This window comes from Papio anubis, chromosome 6, assembly GCF_008728515.1.
Source record: "Papio anubis isolate 15944 chromosome 6, Panubis1.0, whole genome shotgun sequence".
Taxonomy (NCBI): Eukaryota; Metazoa; Chordata; class Mammalia; order Primates; family Cercopithecidae; genus Papio; species Papio anubis.
Window position 1 is genome coordinate 126,155,770 of NC_044981.1, and position 20,191 is coordinate 126,175,960.

The window sequence follows — 20,191 nt, forward strand, 5'->3', positions numbered from 1 at the left end:
ATCAGAAGCAGGGTATGTGGTGATGTGTTTTTATTCATGCTTCTGACTCATTGCTAGACTTTGGGAAACCACTTTATGGGGTATTCGAAGTTCAAATCCAGCCTCTCATTTGGGTTAATGAGGTAATTGTAGTTGTGTGTTTACCTGGGATATACTTGGCCAGAAGCAGACTAAGGGCTCGTGGCCCTCTCCACTTAATTCTTTCCATTATGCCACACTCTCCACCAGTCTGATTCCATGCAACCTTAAATCTCTTCCCTTTTCATTTTATTCTTTTTTTTTTTTTTTTCTGAGACAGAGTCTCACTCTGTTGCCCAGGCTGGAGTGCAGTAGCATGATCTCAGCTCACTGCAACCTCTGCCTCCCAGGTTCAAGTGATTCTCCTGCTTCAGCCTCCTGAGTAGCTGGAATTACAGGCGCCCACCACCATGCCTAGCTAATTTTTGTATTTTTAGTAGAGACAGGGTTTCACCATGTTGGCCAGGCTGGTCTCAAACTCCTGGTCTTGTGATCCGCCCGGCTCGGCCTCCCAAAGTGCTGGGATTACAGCACTTTGTGAGCCACCGCGCCCAGCCTTCATTTTATTCTTAGTCACTGTATCTGATGATGTGTCTGTATGGATGGCTCATGGCCTGTCTTTGATCTCTTAAACCTGTTAGTCCATGGACCACAGACAGCAGCAGGAGTCATGTATATTTGGATTACAGAATAGGGCACACCAGAAATGTATTTGCATTAATTTTCACAATGGCTTTCAGAATCTTCATGCTGTCATGATTAAGAAATAAGAATGAAAACAGAAGAGCTAAAGCATTCAATTTGGGAACTGAGAAATAGAGATAGAGCTAAGGAAATGGATGAATGAACTATATTCTTTTCTGGAAAAGATTAGAAGTATACATAATAACAGCCTTCATGCATTTGAAGAAATGTGTGCTGATGTTATTGTTCTCAAAAGACTAATTGTTAGAAGTTTGTAAGAGGCCCAGTGAAATGATGCCTCACTTATACTCCACTGTCTAGGGAATGAGAGCGTACCTATTCAGAACCAGACAATATTGGCAAAGTAGTTTTATGTCACTGATGAAATCCATTATAAAAACTGCTATTTCCACTTTTATTAATAGCAGAGTAAACTGGAACTCACAAAATATATTAGGACTTGAATCATGTTTTTACAGTTATCTAATTCCTATAGAAAAATTGAAACTGTCATTAGATATCCTTCTGTTTTATCTTTTTAAAATGGAAATGTGTTTGAATTGCTTCCAGGTACCCTCCAGTATATGGCACCAGAAATAATAGATAAAGGACCAAGAGGCTATGGAAAAGCAGCAGACATCTGGTCTCTGGGCTGTACAATCATCGAAATGGCCACAGGAAAACCCCCATTTTATGAACTGGGAGAACCACAAGCAGCTATGTTCAAGGTCACACTTCATTTCTCTAAAAAACAAATGGATAAAGCTTTTTATAGCTATTGGATGTTCTGTGTGTGTGTGTGTCATATTTTTTTAGATAAAGGGAGCTAAGTAAACACGAACTGAGAACACATTAAAGGTCAAGAAGAGTCTCTCTCAGTTAGAGCCAGCGCTGGTGCCTCACACAGTGGATCTCTCTGTGCCTTAGTTTTCTCAGGTATAAAGTGAGATTCAATGTAACTTCCATTGACCACCTTTTTTTTTTTTTTTTTGAGAGGGAGTCTCGCTCTGTCGCCTGGGCTGCAGTGCAGTGGCCGGATCTCAGCTCACTGCAAGCTCCGCCTCCCAGGTTCACGCCATTCTCCTGCCTCAGCCTCCCAAGTAGCTGGGACTACAGGCGCCCACCACCTCGCCCGGCTAGTTTTTTGTATTTTTTTTAGTAGAGACGGGGTTTCACCGTGTTAGCCAGGATGATCTCAATCTCCTGATCTCGTGATCCGCCCGTCTCGGCCTCCCAAAGTGCTGGGATTACAGGCTTGAGCCACTGCGCCCGGCCTGATCACCTTTTAACAACACAGTATAAATAACACATGACTCTACTGAAGATGATTTAAGCCCTTTGGGAAACAGTCTGAAAATTTTCCATGGAGGAAGATATAAGAACATTTTTTAATCTGTTTAGGAATTAAATCAAAATTAATAATTTCCTTTACTTCTCTACCATAATAGTTTGAAGGCTTCATTTTTTAAAAAAGAGCATAATTACCATTTTAAGTAAATCAATCTTATTCTCATATACTTACTCCTCTAGCTTGTTAATTTGGCCATCAGTAACTCCTATGGGAGGAGGAAGAAGCCCCACCTTTTGCAGTAGGAGGTACCTGATAATAGAAGTAGGCTTATGAGAGCACAAGTGCCAGCATTTTGGGATCTGGGGACTGAGCATGGCTATGACCTGCGTCTTGAATCCCTGCAGTCCTCCCCTGCCAGACTGCCAGGCCAACAGGGAGTTTGAAATGGCAACATGCTTCCCAAGTAGTAAAACTCACAAGTCTGCTACTTTCTAAGGCAGAGAACTTTAAAAAAAATTTATTTATTTATTTATTTATTTATTTATTTATTTATTTATTTATTGATTGTGCTCTCCTGTGGTATCCAAGGCAGAGGACTTTTTTTTTTTTTTTTTTTTTTTGTGGAGACAAGAGTCTCGATCTGTCACCCAGGCTGGAGTGCAGTGGCGTGATCTCAGCTCACTGCAACCTCCGCCTCCTGAGTTCAAGCAATTCTCATGCCTCAGCCTCCTGAGTAGCTGGGATTACAGACGCACACCACCACACCCAGCTAATTTTTTGTATTTTAGTACAGACGGGGTTTCACCATGTTGCCCAGGCTGGTCTCAAACTCCTGAACTCAGGCCCTCCGCCTGCCTTGGCCTACCAAAGTGCCAGGATTACAGGCGTGAGCCACGCATTTGGCCTGAAAGGACTTTTGATGGTAATTGTTATTCCTCTCCCTGCTGCAGACCACGTTTCTAGCCCTTATTCCATCTGTGCATACCCTCTTATGAGGGGCCATGTGTTTTTACAGACCTTCTGCTTTTGTGCAAAGCTTGGCTTTATGCTTGAAGACAATCTGATAGGATACTACTGGTATAACAATGAGTAGTGTGACCAAACCTCAAAGAGCAATGACAGGTGCCAAGAGAGGTGCCTTTCTTGCCATAAGTGGATGTCTTTCTCTTCTTGGCCAGTCTTTCAGGTTTCCTTCAGTGTCTAGGACTTATCTGAAATGCTGCTTTGTAATTCACGAATGCAGTGATTATTATACCATGTGTTTTTTGTCACATTAGGCCAGTCTAAGCTGTGCACAGGAAGTGATGCTATCTTAGAGAGATGGCGTGACATAGACTGTGGCACCAGTTTACAGTGTTTGAATCCAGGCTCCAGCATGGTCAAGATATTTGAGACTGAGCAAATTATTTAAACTGCTTGTGCCTCAGTTTCCTCATCTATAAAATAAGGATAAAAATAGTACCTGTTGGCCAAGCATGGTGGCTCACACCTGTAATCCCAGCACTTTGGGAGGCCGAGGCAGGCAGATCACCTGAGTCGGGAGTTCAAGACCACCCTGGCCAACACGGTGAAACCTCCTCTGTACTAAAAAAGAAAAAATAAAATAGAGGGTCACGGTGGCAGGCATCTGTAATCCCAGCTGCTCGGGAGGCTGAGGCAGAAGAATCACTTGAGCCCAGGAGGGGGAGGTTGCAGTGAGTCAAGATCACACCACTGCACTCCAACCTGGGCAACAAAATGAGACTGCATCTTAAAAAAAAAAAAAAAAGTACCTATATAATAAGAGCTTTTTGAGGAGTGTATGAGGTAAAATGTACCAAGCACTTAGAACTGTGTCTGACACATAGTATAGGCTATATAATTCTTACAAATAATTATATATTGTTTATATTACAATGAATTTATATAAGCTATATAAAAACAAAAGGATTTCCTTTGAAAATTTGCTCTGTACTAAAAAATGAAAATACCATTAATTTTTTTTAGAATAGCAGCAATAAGAAGTAAATTCTAATTGTTATAAAAATAGGTTTGTTTAATTTTAAAGTGCTTTTAAATATCTCTTTTAATGTAGGTGATTTGAGACAGGGAAAATATTCACAAATCATGTAATAGGGAAAAGAACATAGGCTTTAATCCAAACAGTTCAGGTTCAGATCCCAGATCCCTCTTTTCTTAACCATGTTACCTCATCCTTTCTAAGCCTTATTTTCCTCATTGGTGTAGCAAGGAAAATATTTAATCCACTGGGTTGTTGGAAGGATTTGATGAGATTCATAAGTGGAGAAACCCCAGCACAATGCCCAGCACTTAGCTATTGTGAGCAACTCAGTGGTCTCAGCTCAGTGGCTGAGCATGGTGGCTCATGGATGTAATCCCAGCGCTCTGGGAGGCCGAGGTGGGTGGATCGCTTGAGCCCAGGAGTTTGGACCAGCCTGTGCAACATGGTGAAACCCTGTCTCTGCAAAAAATATAAAAAATTAGCCAGGCGTGGTAGCATGCACCTGTAGTCTGAGCTACTCAGGAGGCTGAGATGAAAGAATCGCTTGAGCCTGGGAGGTCGAGACTGCAGTGAGCTGAGATGGCACCACTCTGCATTCCAGCCTGGGCGACAGAGTGAGACCCTGTCTCAAAAATAAATAAATAAATAAAAATAAAGATTCTTTTTGTGTGCCAGTGTACCAATATGTTCTAAAGCTTTGAAAGACTAAATTATTACTCTGTAGTGCTGTCTACTGTCTTCAACTAATTATTCTGCCTTGGTAAAGTTACCAAGGCACTCTGTCAATCTTCTATAACCTACAGCAAACGCATCTCATCTCCCTTCGAGAAAAACCATGAGTTTGTGTTGTATAATAAAAGATCTTGTTGCATTGGGGCATCAAGTTATGGAAGCTGGGGTTCAGGTGCTGAGGTGTTCACTCAGAAGGCACATTGCACTTTTTATATTTATGTCTTAGGTGGGAATGTTTAAAGTCCACCCTGAGATCCCAGAATCCATGTCTGCAGAGGCCAAGGCATTCATCCTGAAATGTTTTGAACCAGACCCTGACAAGAGAGCCTGTGCTAACGACTTGCTTGTTGATGAGTTTTTAAAAGTTTCAAGCAAAAAGAAAAAGACACAACCTAAGCTTTCAGGTATGTGATTGCATTGAAGAGGATATAGTCTGAGTCCCTAAATCATAAGCTTTTAAGATGGAAGAATTTTCCGGAAGTAAACTAACCTGTTTACAGATATCACTGGAAATTGGTGTAAATATTAGCACAGTGTCCTCAGGCATTTGGTTGCAGCATCAGGGAGCTGTGTTCCATCAATTTCACGAATGCTGGGACCTCATACATAGTAGTCTTCAATGACATAGTTAGTAGGTAGTATGTCAGCATCTATGTCACTCTAGCATTGTGGATACTAAGGTTCAAGTGTAAGAGGGGTTAAATTTAGCCTTTTGGAGCTGAAACCCCAGATTACCACAAATGGGCCTACAGAGCCATTATAGAGCTGTTGAATTTCCAAGCTCTGTAGGTAATAGGTTCTTTTAATTTTAGGCAGTAGAAAATACCTATTGTCTCTTAGGGCATATACTTCTGAATAATTACACCCCCAAAAAAAGGAAAGAAGGAAAAAGAAAGAGAACAAAGATTGCCAGCTATAAATAAAACAGCAGTGTAAAAATATAAGTACATTGTATTTTTGCAATAATTGTCTATAACTCAGAAAAAAAAAAAACAAGCAAAGGTTCCAATTGTTCTTGGCATTTTTTTGGTGTTTATATTGGATGAGAATGGGCAGATTGAATGTTTGGAAAGGACATTGATCCCATTTCAGGCATTCACTTTTTGTTGATTTCTCAGTTTAACAACAAACCCAGCACGTGCTTATTCATGGCTGTTTGCTTTTCTTTCCACAGCTCTTTCAGCTGGATCAAATGGTGAGTTTGTTTTTACTTTGCCCATTGAGCTGAGACCTAGTGTCTCGTGTGATAAACTCCAGAATTCCCATCAAGTAGCCTCATCCTCTGCTCCCGGCTTACATTGGTGGGGGTTGGGGGAGTACTGTAAGGATGTGTGCAGCTGCAAGCCTACCTGGGTTGTTCCTTTGGAAATCCCTCATCTTTCTCTTTCATGAACGGGGGTGGCTTAAATTTTTTCTCCCTAAAAGCAAGATAGTAACTGTGTTTTTGACATCTTCAATTTGAGTGAAGTAAATGCTTCCTTATCTAGGAGCCAGTTGACTACCCAATGTGTTTTTTGTGGAAAATATCAATGCCGGATACCTTCCTCTATCATCTTTGGGGTGATACATTGTATTTTTAGTGGTCAGGAGTTATTGTGCCTTTGTTTTCTAACGTTGGCGTTTGTGGATCATAACTAGGAAGGTAGAGAAGGTAGATTTTCCCTAGGAAGATCCATTAAAGCATTTCCAAGAATAGTAAAGAACATGGGGCTGGGTGTGGTGGTTCACTCCTATAATCTCATCACTTTGGGAGGCTGAGGTGGGTGGATTGCTTGAGCTCAGGAATTCGATACCAGCCTGGGCAATATGGTGAGACCCCATCTCTACTAAAAATACAAAAAAATAGCTGGGTGTGGTGGTGCATGCCTATGGTCCCAGCTACTCAGGAGGCTGAGGTGGGAAGATCGCTTGAGCCTGGTGCAGTGGAGGTTGCAGTGAGCTGTGATTATACCATTGCACTCCAGCCTGGGTGACAGAGCGAGACCCTGTCTCAAAAAAACAAAACAAAACAAAACAAAAACGAACAGCATGGTGTTGGATTTTCCTAAGTTGGATGAGTGGTTGATCAAAGAGTTCAGGGGGCTTAATGTTCATTGTGAATAGGTTCTGCAGGCCAGGGGCAGGGGCAGGTTTTTGCAGGTTGCTCAGATGCCCCAAAGCCAATCAGTCCAGAGTAGAGGCCTGTTAATTGGGGTTTCCTGGGTACAGCCTCTCTACTTTTTCTTCTTCTGCGTCTTCCATTCTGAGAATCTGGGGAAACTCAGAAGAGGAAAGGCACATCCTTGTACCTCTTTTCTCCACAGACAGCCTGGGCTCCGGAAGGCAGCCTTGCATTGTCACAAAGTCAGCCGTGCAGCACTTGGCAACCTTCTGACCAGCCTGCTTCTGGTATCCTAAAATGGACACTGACTTCAGAATTACACAGAAGTGGGTTCTGATCCCACTGACCCACTTTCTAAATATGGGACATGCACATTTCTTCTGTCATTCTTTGCTGGTAACATTACCTACTTCACAGATTTGGTTCTGAGAATAAAATAAAATACTATCCTAAAAGAGCCTTGGAGCTGTGCCCGGAAGTTTAGTCCATGATTGTTTTATCCCTTCCACATGGCTTGGTTTTTGTTCACAGGAAATAGGTTCCCATCACACACACGCATTTAGCTTCTGTGAACTCAACTATACACACTTGGCAAGAGCGTGCATGTGCGCGCGCGCGCGCGCGCGCGCGAGAGAGAGAGAGAGAGAGAGAGAGAGATCATTTAAGTGGACAGTTCTGCCCATGTCTTCTCAGTGACTATGTACCTTAGAGTGAGCATGAGATGGAAGGTGTAAACCTGCTGAACTCTAGTCAGTCAGGTTCCTATTGCCCTTTCGCCCCTCATGCTCACACGTGAACTTGGGCCTAGAAAAAGGGGCAGTCCCCAATTCCCTACATAATTAAACTGTTCAGACTCTCAGCTAAAACAATATCATTACATGGATGGTGTGCCTCCTCTCTGTCCTCCCTAGGAGAGCAGGACAGATGTGCTAACCAAATTAGGAGCTAAAATCCCTCCCTCAATTTTTTTTTTGAGATGGAGTCCCAGGCTGGAGTGCAGTGGCACAATCTCAGCTCACTGCAACCCTCTGCCTCCCAGGCTCAAGCGATCCTCCCACCTCACCCTCCTGAGTAGCTGGGACTGTAGGCGCCCACCACCACACCCAGCTAATTTTTGTATTTTTAGTAAAGACGGGGTTTTGCCATGTTGGCCAGGCTGGTCTTGAACTCCTGGCCTCAAGTGATCTACCCACCTCGGCCTCCCCTAGTGCTGGGATTACATGAGCCACCATGCCTTGCTTAAAATCCCATTTGATTGTTCCCAGGTATTATAGAAAATGGCATGCCTCATGTTAATTGAAACAATGACCTATTCGCTACTCTTACTCTCCTAGATGAGTGCAAGATACAGGCCTCTTCCTTCCCCAGGTACTTCCTCTAGGCCATATATGTGTTTCTGTCCAGAGCACAGGCCCACCTCTCAAGGTTCTCTACCTCCCATAACTGCACTTGGCTTCCCCTCAAGAGGGGAGTAAGAGGGTGGTGACGATGAGACCCCCTTCCCCTTTAGAGAGAGACATGACTTGTCTCATCCTGACTGCTCTCCCATGGCCACACACAGACCCAGAGATTTAAGTAATTCACGTTAACTTAAATGTTAATTGTACAGTGATGGTGTGCACAGAAAATGTGCTAGGCCCTGAATGTATAAGGATGATAAAGACAGAATTCCTGATTTTAAAGAGCTGTTGACCTTATAGGAGAAAAACACTGGAAAAAGTCATCTCCACCATAGTGTAGTTTAGTCTGTGCAGAGGAGTCAAAAGGGAGAGACAGTGATTGAAGTCAGTCTGAGAATGCTGTTTCAAGGCAGACTTTCCAGTGAGGTGCACCTGATGAGTAAGAACAAATGTGAACTTAACAGGTGGATGGGGAGTGGAGATCCAGGTGAGGCCACTCCTCACATGAGTTAATGCCAGGATATGTGAAACTTTACTGTGTGTTCAGGAAGCCTTGCTGACTCAGCAACACTGGTGCTTAAAGTCAAAGGAGAGGGATGATGCTGGAGTGGGGAGCAGGCTCAGATCCCAAAGGGCTCCTTATGAAATGCTAAGGAATCAGCAAGGAGGGTTGGGGAGCCAGGGAGATTTTTTATCTGAAATAATATTATAGACCAGCACTGGACATATGATTCTGCAGTAAGAGAAATGTCCTGTACCTGCCCTGTCCAATACATTAGCCACTAGTCATATGTGGTTATTAGACACACTACACATGGCTACCATGGCTGAGGCACTGAATTTTTATTATTTAAATGTTAATTTTAATAACCATATGAGGGTAGTAGCGACCATATTGGACAGTGAAGCTATTGATGGATCATTCCGATAGCTGTGTGAGGATGGTTTATTTAATAACATTTATTCCATAACATTTTTAACCCTCTGCTATGCACTTGGCACTAGAATATAGGCACGAGGCACTAGGAATATAGCTGTGCCTCAGTTGATCCCAGATCCTGCCTGCATGGATCTCTTGCAATGCTTGCTAAAAATTGAGATGCCTGACCCTTCTCAGAATCTGGAGGTACAAGCTGGAATTCTGTACTTTTAAGTGAACCCAGATGATTCTTGTCATCACTGCAGTGTGAGAACCATTATTCTGTTTGGCCAGTTGGAGACTGGAGGCAGGATGGCCAGTTAGGAGACTCTGTGTTGTGGCCAGACTTTGTTCCTAAACTGTCTAGGAGAAGGAGAACCATAAAGATCCCTAGTGATCGTGAATAGCTGTTAGGATTTGAGGCCACCCTCACAGCAATGGAAGGGATTTAGAAAATCCCCACTTTCCCAAAGCAGGAATGTATCTAATTCCTTAAAGGTTGCACTATCTCCCTTCCATAGACGGGAGCTCCCAGCAATCTAGAGTCCATGGGGTGGCCAGTCACCCCTCCCGACTCCAGCCTACCCCTGGCCTCTTGGTAAAGCTATCTCTTAGGGGTATGGGGCTCACACCCCTTCCCATCAGCCCCTGAAATAGGGCAATGAGAATCATCTCCCTAGAGAAGCACTTTTGACGTGTTCTATCCTCAGAGAGGTTCATTCAGCCTCTTTTAGACTCTTCATGGTCAACCCCATAGAGGAGGGCTCCTTAATACCTGGCAAGACATCAGCAGTAAGGCTGCCTGTGACTGGAAGTCCTGCCAGGCTCCTCTCTTGCAGCCTGGGGTCCCAGTCACTCACGTGTTTGAGCTGATGTTCAAGGAACTTGTAACCTCTGTGATATCTGGAAATATTTATACTTGAGCTTCTTCCCATTTACAGTGATACAGAAAGGCTCTATGCATTCTCACTTGCCTGGAAATATTCATAACTTAAGAAGCTAGAAATCTCAGGCATGGATTTGATCCTATTTCCACCACAAACGTATAAAGCGACCTGTCTCAGCACCACCTGTCTTGCTCTTTCCACCCCTTACAATAGAGAAAACATTCATTGTCCTGCAGAAGGCCAATCCCCCACAGTTGAATTCTGGCTCCTGTGGAGCCCCTGTGACTCCTCCAGCTTCTGCCTCTCCCGATGAGTTCCATATACACATGCTGTAGTGTCTTCTGTCCTAAACCCATCCTTCCCCTGATCTACAAATGGCCTCACTGGCTGATACCACCACCATTTTTTTTTGCCCCCCATCCCAGCTTCCTGTCTTGAAGTACAGTGTCGCCAGATCTCCACCTCTTCCTTCCCACCCATGTAGCGTCTCCCCTTCCACATGATCACTGGGCCTGCTCTGGCCAAGGTCTAATGAGATCTCTTCAGTCAAATCCAACAAGTGCCTTTCTCAACCTACTCAACTTCTCAGTGGCTCTCGGCCTGGATGACCGTTCTCTCTTACTTTTGCCCTCTCCTGTGTGGGCTTCCATGACACCCCATTTTCTCTGTTTTCTTCCAACCTCATGGCTGCTCCTTGTCATTCTCCTTGGCTGCCTGTTCATCCCCTTCTTTTCCTCTAAAGATTGGCATTCTTAAGGGCTGGGTCTATGCTGTCTTTTTATCTTTCCCCAAATTATGTCATCCTTTACTTTAAATACCATCTCCAGCCAGTAGGCTGCTGAGATTCTATCTAGCCCAGTCTTCTGAGCTCCAGACTCATATCCAATTGGTTTTTTTTTTTTTTTTTTTTTTTTTTTTTTTTAAGATGGAGTCTTGCTGGAGGCTAGAGTGCAGTGGCATGATCTTGGCTCACTGCAACTTCTGCTTCCTGGGTTCAAGCAATTCTCCTGCCTCAGCCTCCTGAGTGGCCATCACTACAGGCAAACCACCATGTCAGGTTAATTTTTGTATTTTTAGTAGAGGCGGGGTTTCACCATGTTGGCCAGGCATCTCGAACTCCCAACATCAGATGATCCACCTGCCTCAGCCTCCCAGAGTGCTGGGATTACAGGCGTGAGCCACTGCGCCTGTCCCCCCGAGTTGCCTTCTTCATTTTTCAAACTGCACTGTCAAATAACACCCCTTATCCACTAAAAAGAACTTTCCTTTTTGGCCTGTATTATTTCTTATCTCAGTATATAAGTACAATATGCATCCATTCAGTTTCTTAGGCCAGAATTCTACTTTGGGGTCATTTTTTATCTTCCTTTTGACACCCTTCACTCTGGTCCATCAGCAACTCTTGCTGGCTACCTGACAAATAGTAGATGATCCACAACTGTATGTTGGATGAATGAATGCATGTGCCTAACAGAGAAGGGGACTCAATCTAGAATCAGGTTCACTCATTTAAAATCAAGCAGGTCGGCTGCGGTGGCTCACACCTGTAATCTCAGCACTTTGAGAGGCTGAAAGGGGTGGATTACTTGATGTCAGGAGTTTGAGACCAGCCTGGCCAACATGGCGAAACCCTATCTCTACTAACAATACAAAAATTAGCCAGGCGTGGTGGCACACGCCTGTAATCCCAGCTACTTGGGAAAGTGAGGCAGGAAAATCACTTGAACCCAGGAGGTGGAGGTTGTAGTGAACCGAGATCATGCCACTGCACTCCAGCATGAGCAAAAGAGTGTGACTCTGTCTCAAAAATAAAAATAAAATCAAGCCAAGGAGGGAATCAGGGCTCTGCACATAGAACATGCAGAATATCTATAAGTCCCTTTATTTCCTTAATGAGCCATAGCAACAGGCACTGGGTTCCATCCTTAAGCGTATACAGTTTTACCTCATTAGACCTCCTTTTAGGCAGTCAGTAGTCACAGCAATATTAAAATTCACAGGTATGACACAAGTCCTCTCATTAGTGGATAATCAAACCACATGATATGACCAAAAAGCCAAAATACAAGATAATTCAAGTCCTTACTCCCTCTCTTCTTTACATACACATACATGTACTCCACAGGCACACACACACACACACATACACACACAAACACGGAAACACATGATAGCAATCCCTCATCTTGTACTGTTCTAGATAGGATTTAGTCTCTTTACGCGCAAGAAACAACAATTTTGTCTTTGAAATATGAATGATGCACACCTCCATTTCTGAGTGTGGCATGCATCTTATGAAAATGGGCTGGTGAAGAAACTCACCAAGTCTCAAAGATCAGCAGTGAGTTCCACTGAAGGGCTTGTAGCCTTTCTTATAAAGAGATCTTCTTCAGCTGTATTCTTCCATCAGCAACATTTAACTTTAGGGGCTTGACATCTCATAGCAGTGAAACTCTTTCTCCCAAGTAGCTGTTTTTTTCTGTTCTGAAATCTGTTTCCCCCAAATAGCAATGATGTTGACTCTAAAGTGAAACAAGGCACACTCTAGACCTTGACTTTCCCCAGGAATGGCTCAAAAGCAGTTCAGTGTTTGAGCCCCCTTTCAAACCTGTCTTCTCTCAGACAACCTTACTATTATCAGCGCGGAAGAGGTCACCCATTTCCTTTCTGCTGTAGCAGCACTGCCTAAAATATGGTCCATGAAATGCTAGGCCCATGAGCTGCTCCAGAATATTTGGAAACAATACATGCCAGGCATTTCCCCTGCCATATATCATTTGCATACTGATGCTTAATTGGTCAATTCAGCAACTCTTTGTGGTTTCCTCTTGCTTCCTGCCTTCTAGTGATTCAGCTACAGAAATGTTTAAATAACAGCAGATAAGTCAACCAATTCATCCTGGGGAGACTTTCCAGTTACTGACCAGTAAGGTGGTTTCCCATGAGGTCAGCTGTTCCTGAAAGCTGTATATACTTCCGTCTTTCTCCCTACAGCTGAAACCAATGTCAGGAGTCCCCTGCTATCCTTGAGTTCGGGGCAGTTGATTCAGTTCAGCCTAAGAAGAATTAAGTAAAAAGGAGATTCCAGGCAACAGTGGATTGCCTTTTCTATAATTTTATACCTTCATTCTTTATTAAAATACTTTTGTAGCATTAGGATGTGTGTTTGATAAAGATGTTTCTGGCAAAAACTACTTTCTTTAAAACCAATGTTTGAGGAAATATAGGCAACTCCACCGTCTTATTCTCCATCCAAATGAAGAAGCTCATGTCTACTAGAAAATCATAGTATCTGTGAACCAGGACAGACCTAAGAGATCATCTAGTCCATCTGTTTCCAAAATTTGTTTTCAGTGAAGAATCCTTTTTTATATGAATCCTTAAGCAGAACTGTGATATATGATAGTCATCATATTTGCTCTGGTTTCAGGTATAACAGGATTGGAACCTATGGTCTAGACTTACAGCATCCCCCTCACTCATCCCAACCAAGGCAGCTCCAAGATGCTAACGTAGACCCTTAAGCCCCTGAAGAACAGGCTTAAAGATTATCAATCTGACCCTGAATTTTATAAATACGAAAACTGAGACCCATAAATAGAAATAATTAATAAAAATGAGGGGATCAGACCCGCTGAACCTGTTGCTTCCTTGACTGTTTTGGTACCCCAGAGATATCCCTCCCAGGGCCTGGGAGGCCCTTTCCTGGCTGCCCTGCTGTATGGGTTTTGCTGAGCAAGGGGGGCAGTCGTAACACATGACCATCCCCTTACATAGCATAATTATGCTGCTCATTGCAACAAGATATTTGATAAAGAATATGGCTCTCTTTCAGTGGGTGTTTCAGTATGTGTACATTTTTTAAAGCCTCAATTATCTTTTTCCCTCCTCTCATCACAAGCAGAATATCTCAGGAGTATATCTTTGCCAGTACCTGTGCTGGTGGAGGACACCAGCAGCAGCAGTGAGTACGGCTCAGTTTCACCCGACACGGAGTTGAAAGCGGACCCCTTCTCTTTCAAAACAAGAGCCAAATCCTGCGGAGAAAGAGATGTCAAGGGAATTCGGACACTCTTTTTGGGGTAAAGACCTGACTTTATTTGGGGTGAGAGAAGTGTGTTGTTAAGTGTGTCATTTTATAAAGGAAACGGTGATGTATGCCGCATAAATTTTCTCAGCATTCCAGATGAGAATTTTGAAGATCACAGTGCTCCCCCTTCCCCTGAAGAAAAAGATTCTGGATTCTTCATGCTGAGGAAGGACAGTGAGAGGCGAGCCACCCTTCACAGGATCCTGACGGAAGACCAAGACAAAGTTGTGAGAAATCTAATGGAATCTTTAGCTCAGGTAAATCCTTTCCCAGGTGCTTCATTTCCCAAAGGTTACATATTTTACCTGTGTCCTAACCACCTGCAGCTGTCACAGATGATGTGAAAGGCAGGAGGAAGCTGTAGTGCTCATGATAAACAAACCTACCCCAGGGGAAAAAAGAAAGCAAATCCTATAGTAGGGAATATATTAATATGAAAACAGGGAAACGCTTTTTTCACTGCATTTTTGAACATAAGCTATTTTTAAGTCAGAAGCAAATTTTTCACATTGATGACATTCCAGCTAGCCCCTACAAGGCTCTTTTACTCTTCATTCGTCGTTTATTCATTCCATGAATAAACACGCTTTAAGCCACATGAGTTGCTAATTCTGACAGAAGCACGAGGCTACCTGCCAGTCGCTCCTGTCAGCATCTGGGAAACATCAGTGAATACAACAGAAGCCCAGAGCTTGTGAGGTTACATTCAGATGGAGGGCGAAGGGCAATGGGAAGTAAATTGTAGTGAGTCTTCGCTTAAGGTAGTTGGTAAGTCCTTGGAAACTGTAACTTAAGCAAAATTACATATAACCAAACCAGTGTTACCATAGACTAATTGATATAAACAAGAGTTAAGTTCCTATGGCATATTTCTGGTCACAAAAAAATGATCAAACTCCTAAATAAAGACTAAAACACTTCTAATATTCAACATTGAAATAAATGTGAACTCTATATTCATTTAAGAAAGATTAATAAAAACAAGATAACTATCTACCCAGTTCAGGGCCATAGGTGGCCAGAACCTATTCTGGCAGCTCAGTACCAAGCGGGCACCTGCCCTGGACAGGACACTGTTCCACTGTAGGGCACATCCACATACACCCACACTTACTCACATGGACCACGCAGACACACAAATGAACCTAACGTGCACATCCTTGGGATGCAGAGGAAACCATATGTATTAGTCTGTTCTCACGCTACTAATAAAGACATACCTGAGACTGGATAATTCATAAAGGAAAGAGGTTTAATTGACTCACAGTTCCACATGGCTGCAGAGGCCTCACAATCACGGTGGAAGGTGAATGAGGAGCAGAGTCACATCTGACATGGTGGCAGGCAAGAGAGCTTGTGCTGGGGAACTCCCATTTATAAAACCATCAGATCTCATGAGACGTATTCACTATCATGAGAACATCATAGGAAAGACCCACCCCCGTGATACAGTTACCTCCCACTGGGTCCCTCCCATGACACATGGGGATTATGGGAGCTACAATTCAAGATGAGATTTGGATGGGGACACAGCCAAACCATGTCACCAGAGTACCCAGGGAAAACCACACAGACATGGAGAAAATGTGCAGACTCCACACAGACAGTGGCCCCTACCAGGAATCAATTCTTTTTTTTCTCATCAAGGTTATAATGAGACAACATTGGGCAAACAATGTTATCTGAGGATCTGCTGTATATAATAGTTTAGAAGGCCAAATGTACTCTGAAATAAACAAAAGCTTGTCAGTGAAACTGTCATTCCTTGGTATACTAGTTTGCTAGGGCTGTGTCTTACTCCATTTTCTGTTGCTATAACAGAATACCTGAGACTCAGTAATTTAAAAAGGAAAGAAGTTTATTTGGGCTCGTGATTCTGGAGACTAGGAAGTCTAAGATCCAGTGGCCCATCTGCATCTGGTGAGGGCCTTGTGCTGCTTCAACTCAAGGCAGAAAGTAGAAAGGCAGCGGGGCTTGAGTGGAAAAAAGAGAGGGACAAGGAGAGCCAACTGGCTTTATGACATCTTGCTTTCCTGAGAACTAACCCAGTTTCATGAGAACTGCATTAGTCCTTTCATGAGCCTCATGACCCAAATGCCTCTTTAAAGACTCTGCCGCCTCTCAGTATCATTACATTTCAACATGAGTTTTGGCAGGACAAATCACATCCAAACCAGGGCAGGCAACCATAACAGACTATCACATACTGGGTGACTTAAACAACAGAAATGTATTTTCTCACAGTTCTGGAGGCCGAAAATCCAGGATCAAGGGGTTGGCAGGTTTGGTTTCTCCTGAGGCCTGTCTGCTTAGCTTGCAGATGGCCACCTGCTTATACACTCAAATGGTCTTTTCTGGTGCATTTGCAGCCCTGATGTCTCTTCCTCTTCTGACATGGACACCAGCAACATCAGTTCAATTGGATTAGGGCCCCACCCTTATGACTCACTTAGTCCTAATTATCCCCCTTGAGGCCCTGTCTCCAAATATATCCCATTGAGCATTAGGGCTTCAACATATGAATTTGGAGGACACAGAACCATAATACCTGGGAAAGTGTGTTCCCTGGAATTCTGTGTACAGATACAAGGAAGAATCCCCTTCCCAAATATTCACCAGGAGAAAAATGGATTTTCCTCAGCCCCAAGCTTCTTGTGGATACAACCTCCCACAGACACGGTCATCCCTGGTATGACACTTCTCATCCTCTTTTAGTTCAGTGGGTGCTGGGAACTCATCTACCTGCCTCCCTTACCGTGGCCTCCACCTGTCCTTCATGATCACTGTGGACTACTGCTCATAGCTTCTTCCCTCCGTGTGTCCTGAGGAAATAGCTGCAAGAAAAGGTTGGGGCTGGAGGAGTCCAGCCAAGTTTTTAGTCTCTCAGTACAACAGTTTACCTGTTCTCATCTTTCATTGAGATATAAATGGAGCAAAGCTCTCTCTTGGCTCTTACTAAACAATCTCAGCCTGTCTCTGTCTCGAGAACCTCACTGTGCTTCTCTGCTGAACATTTTATCGCCTTTGGAATTCCCTAATATCCATCTCTTTAGATCTCACAAAAGGAGCTGAAAGGCCATATACGTGCCAGTAGGGCCTCGGTACAAGGAGAACTGAAATGAGTGTCTTCTACACGCTCTCAAAAACCTTGACTTGGGTCCTAAAGGAAAGCTGTCTCAGGCAGTTACTCTGAGGCACAGGAAGAAGGTGCTCTAGAGTGAGGGGAAGCTGGCCTCTGAGTCAGGGCTCTAGAGTGCTCTAGAGTGAGGGGAAGCGGGCCTCTGAGTGTCATACATGCTCCGTGGCAGTGGAGACTGGAGCGGTCTCGAGCCATCAGCTTTCTCTCTGGCCTTTCCTGTGGCTCACTGTGATCATTCAAGGACTGAGAACAGGACTGGGTTGACCCAAGAAGAGGAACCAAGCTGGATGGAGAGAGCAGCTGGGCAGCACTCGGAGTTCATTCATTCATTCAACAAATACTTACTGAGCATCAGTCAAAGGCCAGGCACTGTAGTATGTGCTGGGGATACCCTGGCAAACCGAACAAAAGTATCTGCATCCCCTTGAAGGTGATATTCTAGTGGAAGAAGAAAAACTATACATATATATAAAACATATAGTAATAACAGCTAACATTTTCTTTAGGCCAGGTACTATTCTTAGTATTCCACGTGTATTTGCTCATTTAATTTTCATGACAGTAGTACTATACCAGTAATTCTATTAGCATCCTCATTTTACACATGAGGAAACAGGCACAGGGGACTTGAGTAGTTTGCCAAAGTCATGCAGTCCTAAGTGATGGAGTTAGGATTTTGACCCAGGCAGTTTGGCTCCGAAGTTTTTGCTTTAACCACCACATTGCTCTGCCTTGCTGGTAGGCCTGATGGTGACAAGTGCTAGGAAAAATGTAAAGTGGCGTGGGGGGTAGGCATTGGAGGTGAAGAAGGAAAGTAAATCACCATTAGCCACTGCGGAGTGAAGGCCTCTCCTGTGGACCTTTAAGATGCTTGGTTTTAGGTCAAAAACACATAAAATCCAGGAATTGCCTAAATCTCTAATTAACCCCAAAGAATGTGCTTTTCCAGTACAGGAAATGCCAGCTTGTTGGGGTCTATTCTTTGTCTCCCTGCTGGACCATAGTGCCATCAGGAATAGGACTGCCTTGGTCATCACTTCTATGACTGTGCTGAAATACTTAAATGTGGGAGTGGTTAGTCATATTCAATTGTTTGGTACCTCCTAGTTTTAAAGTGCATTTGAATGTTCTCTGTAAAAGAAGAAATGAAAGAAAACCTTAAAAGCAACCATCAGAGGCCTTAGTGGACCAGCATGAAGCTACCAGTGAGTACCCGAAACTGCTGAGCAGAATCACATGCTGAATCCGTGATGGCCACATGATGGTGGGGGCCCTTCTGACTGTGCTGTTAAGGATGTTGGAAATCCTTTCCTGTGACATCAGATGGTGATTCAGTGGTAGAACAGGTCCTGACCCAGGTTGACAGCTGCTACTGCAGGTCATTGGGGCAGTAGAATATAATGGTTAGGCGCTTGGGCTTAGCTTGGATTTCCCTCTGTTCGAGGCCTCATTCCATCACTCTAAGGCTGTGCAGTTTGGGCAACTGATTTAACCTTTCAGAGCCTGAACTTCCTCATCTATAATGGAGGAGTCTACTTTATAAGGTTGCTATCAGGAGTAATGGAGATTGTGAGTGATTTAAATCATAACAGAAAATATTCCACAACTGTTAACTGTTATTGTTATTATCAAGCAGTCTAGTTATAGTTATGTAAATATCTTTAATTTTTTCTACAATCAATCAGAAATAATTCTTGTCATTGTATTATTTCTAGATATGTATTTATATTTAAGCCTACACTTTATAACAAAACCAAATCTAGATATTGGACAGGTCCTCAAACCTTAAACCATGAAAAGCCTTGTAATCTGTAATGTCCTTCTGAAATCCACTCCTGGTTTTTGAGGAAGGAAATTTAAAGGATGAAGACTGGAGAGCACCTTTGAAGAAGACCCTGTATATTAGGGTTCTCTAGAGGGACAGAACTAATGGAATACATATATATACACACATAAAGGGGAGTTTATTAAGTATTAACTCACATGATCACAAGGTCCCACAATAGGCTATCTGCAGGCTGAGGAGCAAGGAGAGCCAGTCTGGTTCCAAAACTGAAGAATTTTGAGTCCAATATCTGAGGGCAGGAAGCATCTAGCACGAGAGAAAGATGTAGACTGGGAAGCTAGGTCACTCTCTCCTTTCACATTTTTCTGCCTGTTTATATTCTAGCCACACTGGCAGCTGATGAAATTGTGACCACCCAGATTAAGGGTGGGTCTGCCTTTCCCAGCCCACAAACTCAAATGTTAATCTCCTTTGGCAACACCCTCATAGACATACCCAGGATCAATACTTTGTATCCTTCGATCCAATCGAGTAGACATACTCAGTATTAACCATCACACCCTGGTACTAGGAGTGCAGGAAATGCGTACTGTCAAACCTATGCTGCCACTGAGTCAGGCTCACCAGATACTGGCCAAGATGCTTGTTTTTGAAGGCACATGAATGAGTTAACATGGAGAGACAGGGGTCAGAACAGAAATAAACGATGACATAAGTAGATGAAATAGCCTGAACAGAAAACATTTCCCAGAGTAGAGCATGTTCCTTTGTAGGACAGTGGCACACACATCAAAAAACCAGAAGCAACATGTTTTTCTGTTGTAAAAACAAAGTTAACGTCGAAAAAAAAGTTTGTTATTTGAAGCCTGCTATTGGCAAACATGTTGCAACTGATTTTTTATTAAGAGAAGCTTCCAATTTCTGCATAACTCACATTTTTCTTCTTGAATATATTTTCGTGGTGTTATGATTTTGCCTGTGAATCTTTACCTTGGGTGCAATTTAGTTTGTGGTAAGGAAAAAAACCAACAAAGTTTATAATAGTTCCCAGTGTGATTTTAAAATATTCCTTGAATGACAGCTTTCAAGCTTTTCAATATAATCTTATCTCATGAAAACATAAACATGAGACCGAGCTTCCA

At 43.2% G+C, this 20,191-nt stretch overlaps 1 protein-coding gene across 6 annotated transcripts in view; it reads left to right on the forward strand.

Annotated features, from left to right (window-relative positions):
* Window positions 1-20,191, forward strand: part of MAP3K5 (mitogen-activated protein kinase kinase kinase 5) — a 244,162-nt gene that overhangs the window by 192,268 nt on the left and 31,703 nt on the right. For all 6 annotated transcript variants that reach the window (XR_002521757.2, XM_003898125.5, XM_031667401.1 and 3 more), the window contains 5 exons: window positions 1,273-1,430; window positions 4,954-5,131; window positions 5,902-5,922; window positions 13,939-14,116; window positions 14,213-14,381. Coding sequence is in view for 5 of the 6 variants with exons in the window: in XM_003898125.5 (XP_003898174.1) it covers window positions 1,273-1,430; window positions 4,954-5,131; window positions 5,902-5,922; window positions 13,939-14,116; window positions 14,213-14,381 (704 nt within the window). In the remaining variant the exon portion in view is untranslated. The remainder of the gene's footprint in view (window positions 1-1,272; window positions 1,431-4,953; window positions 5,132-5,901; window positions 5,923-13,938; window positions 14,117-14,212; window positions 14,382-20,191) is intronic.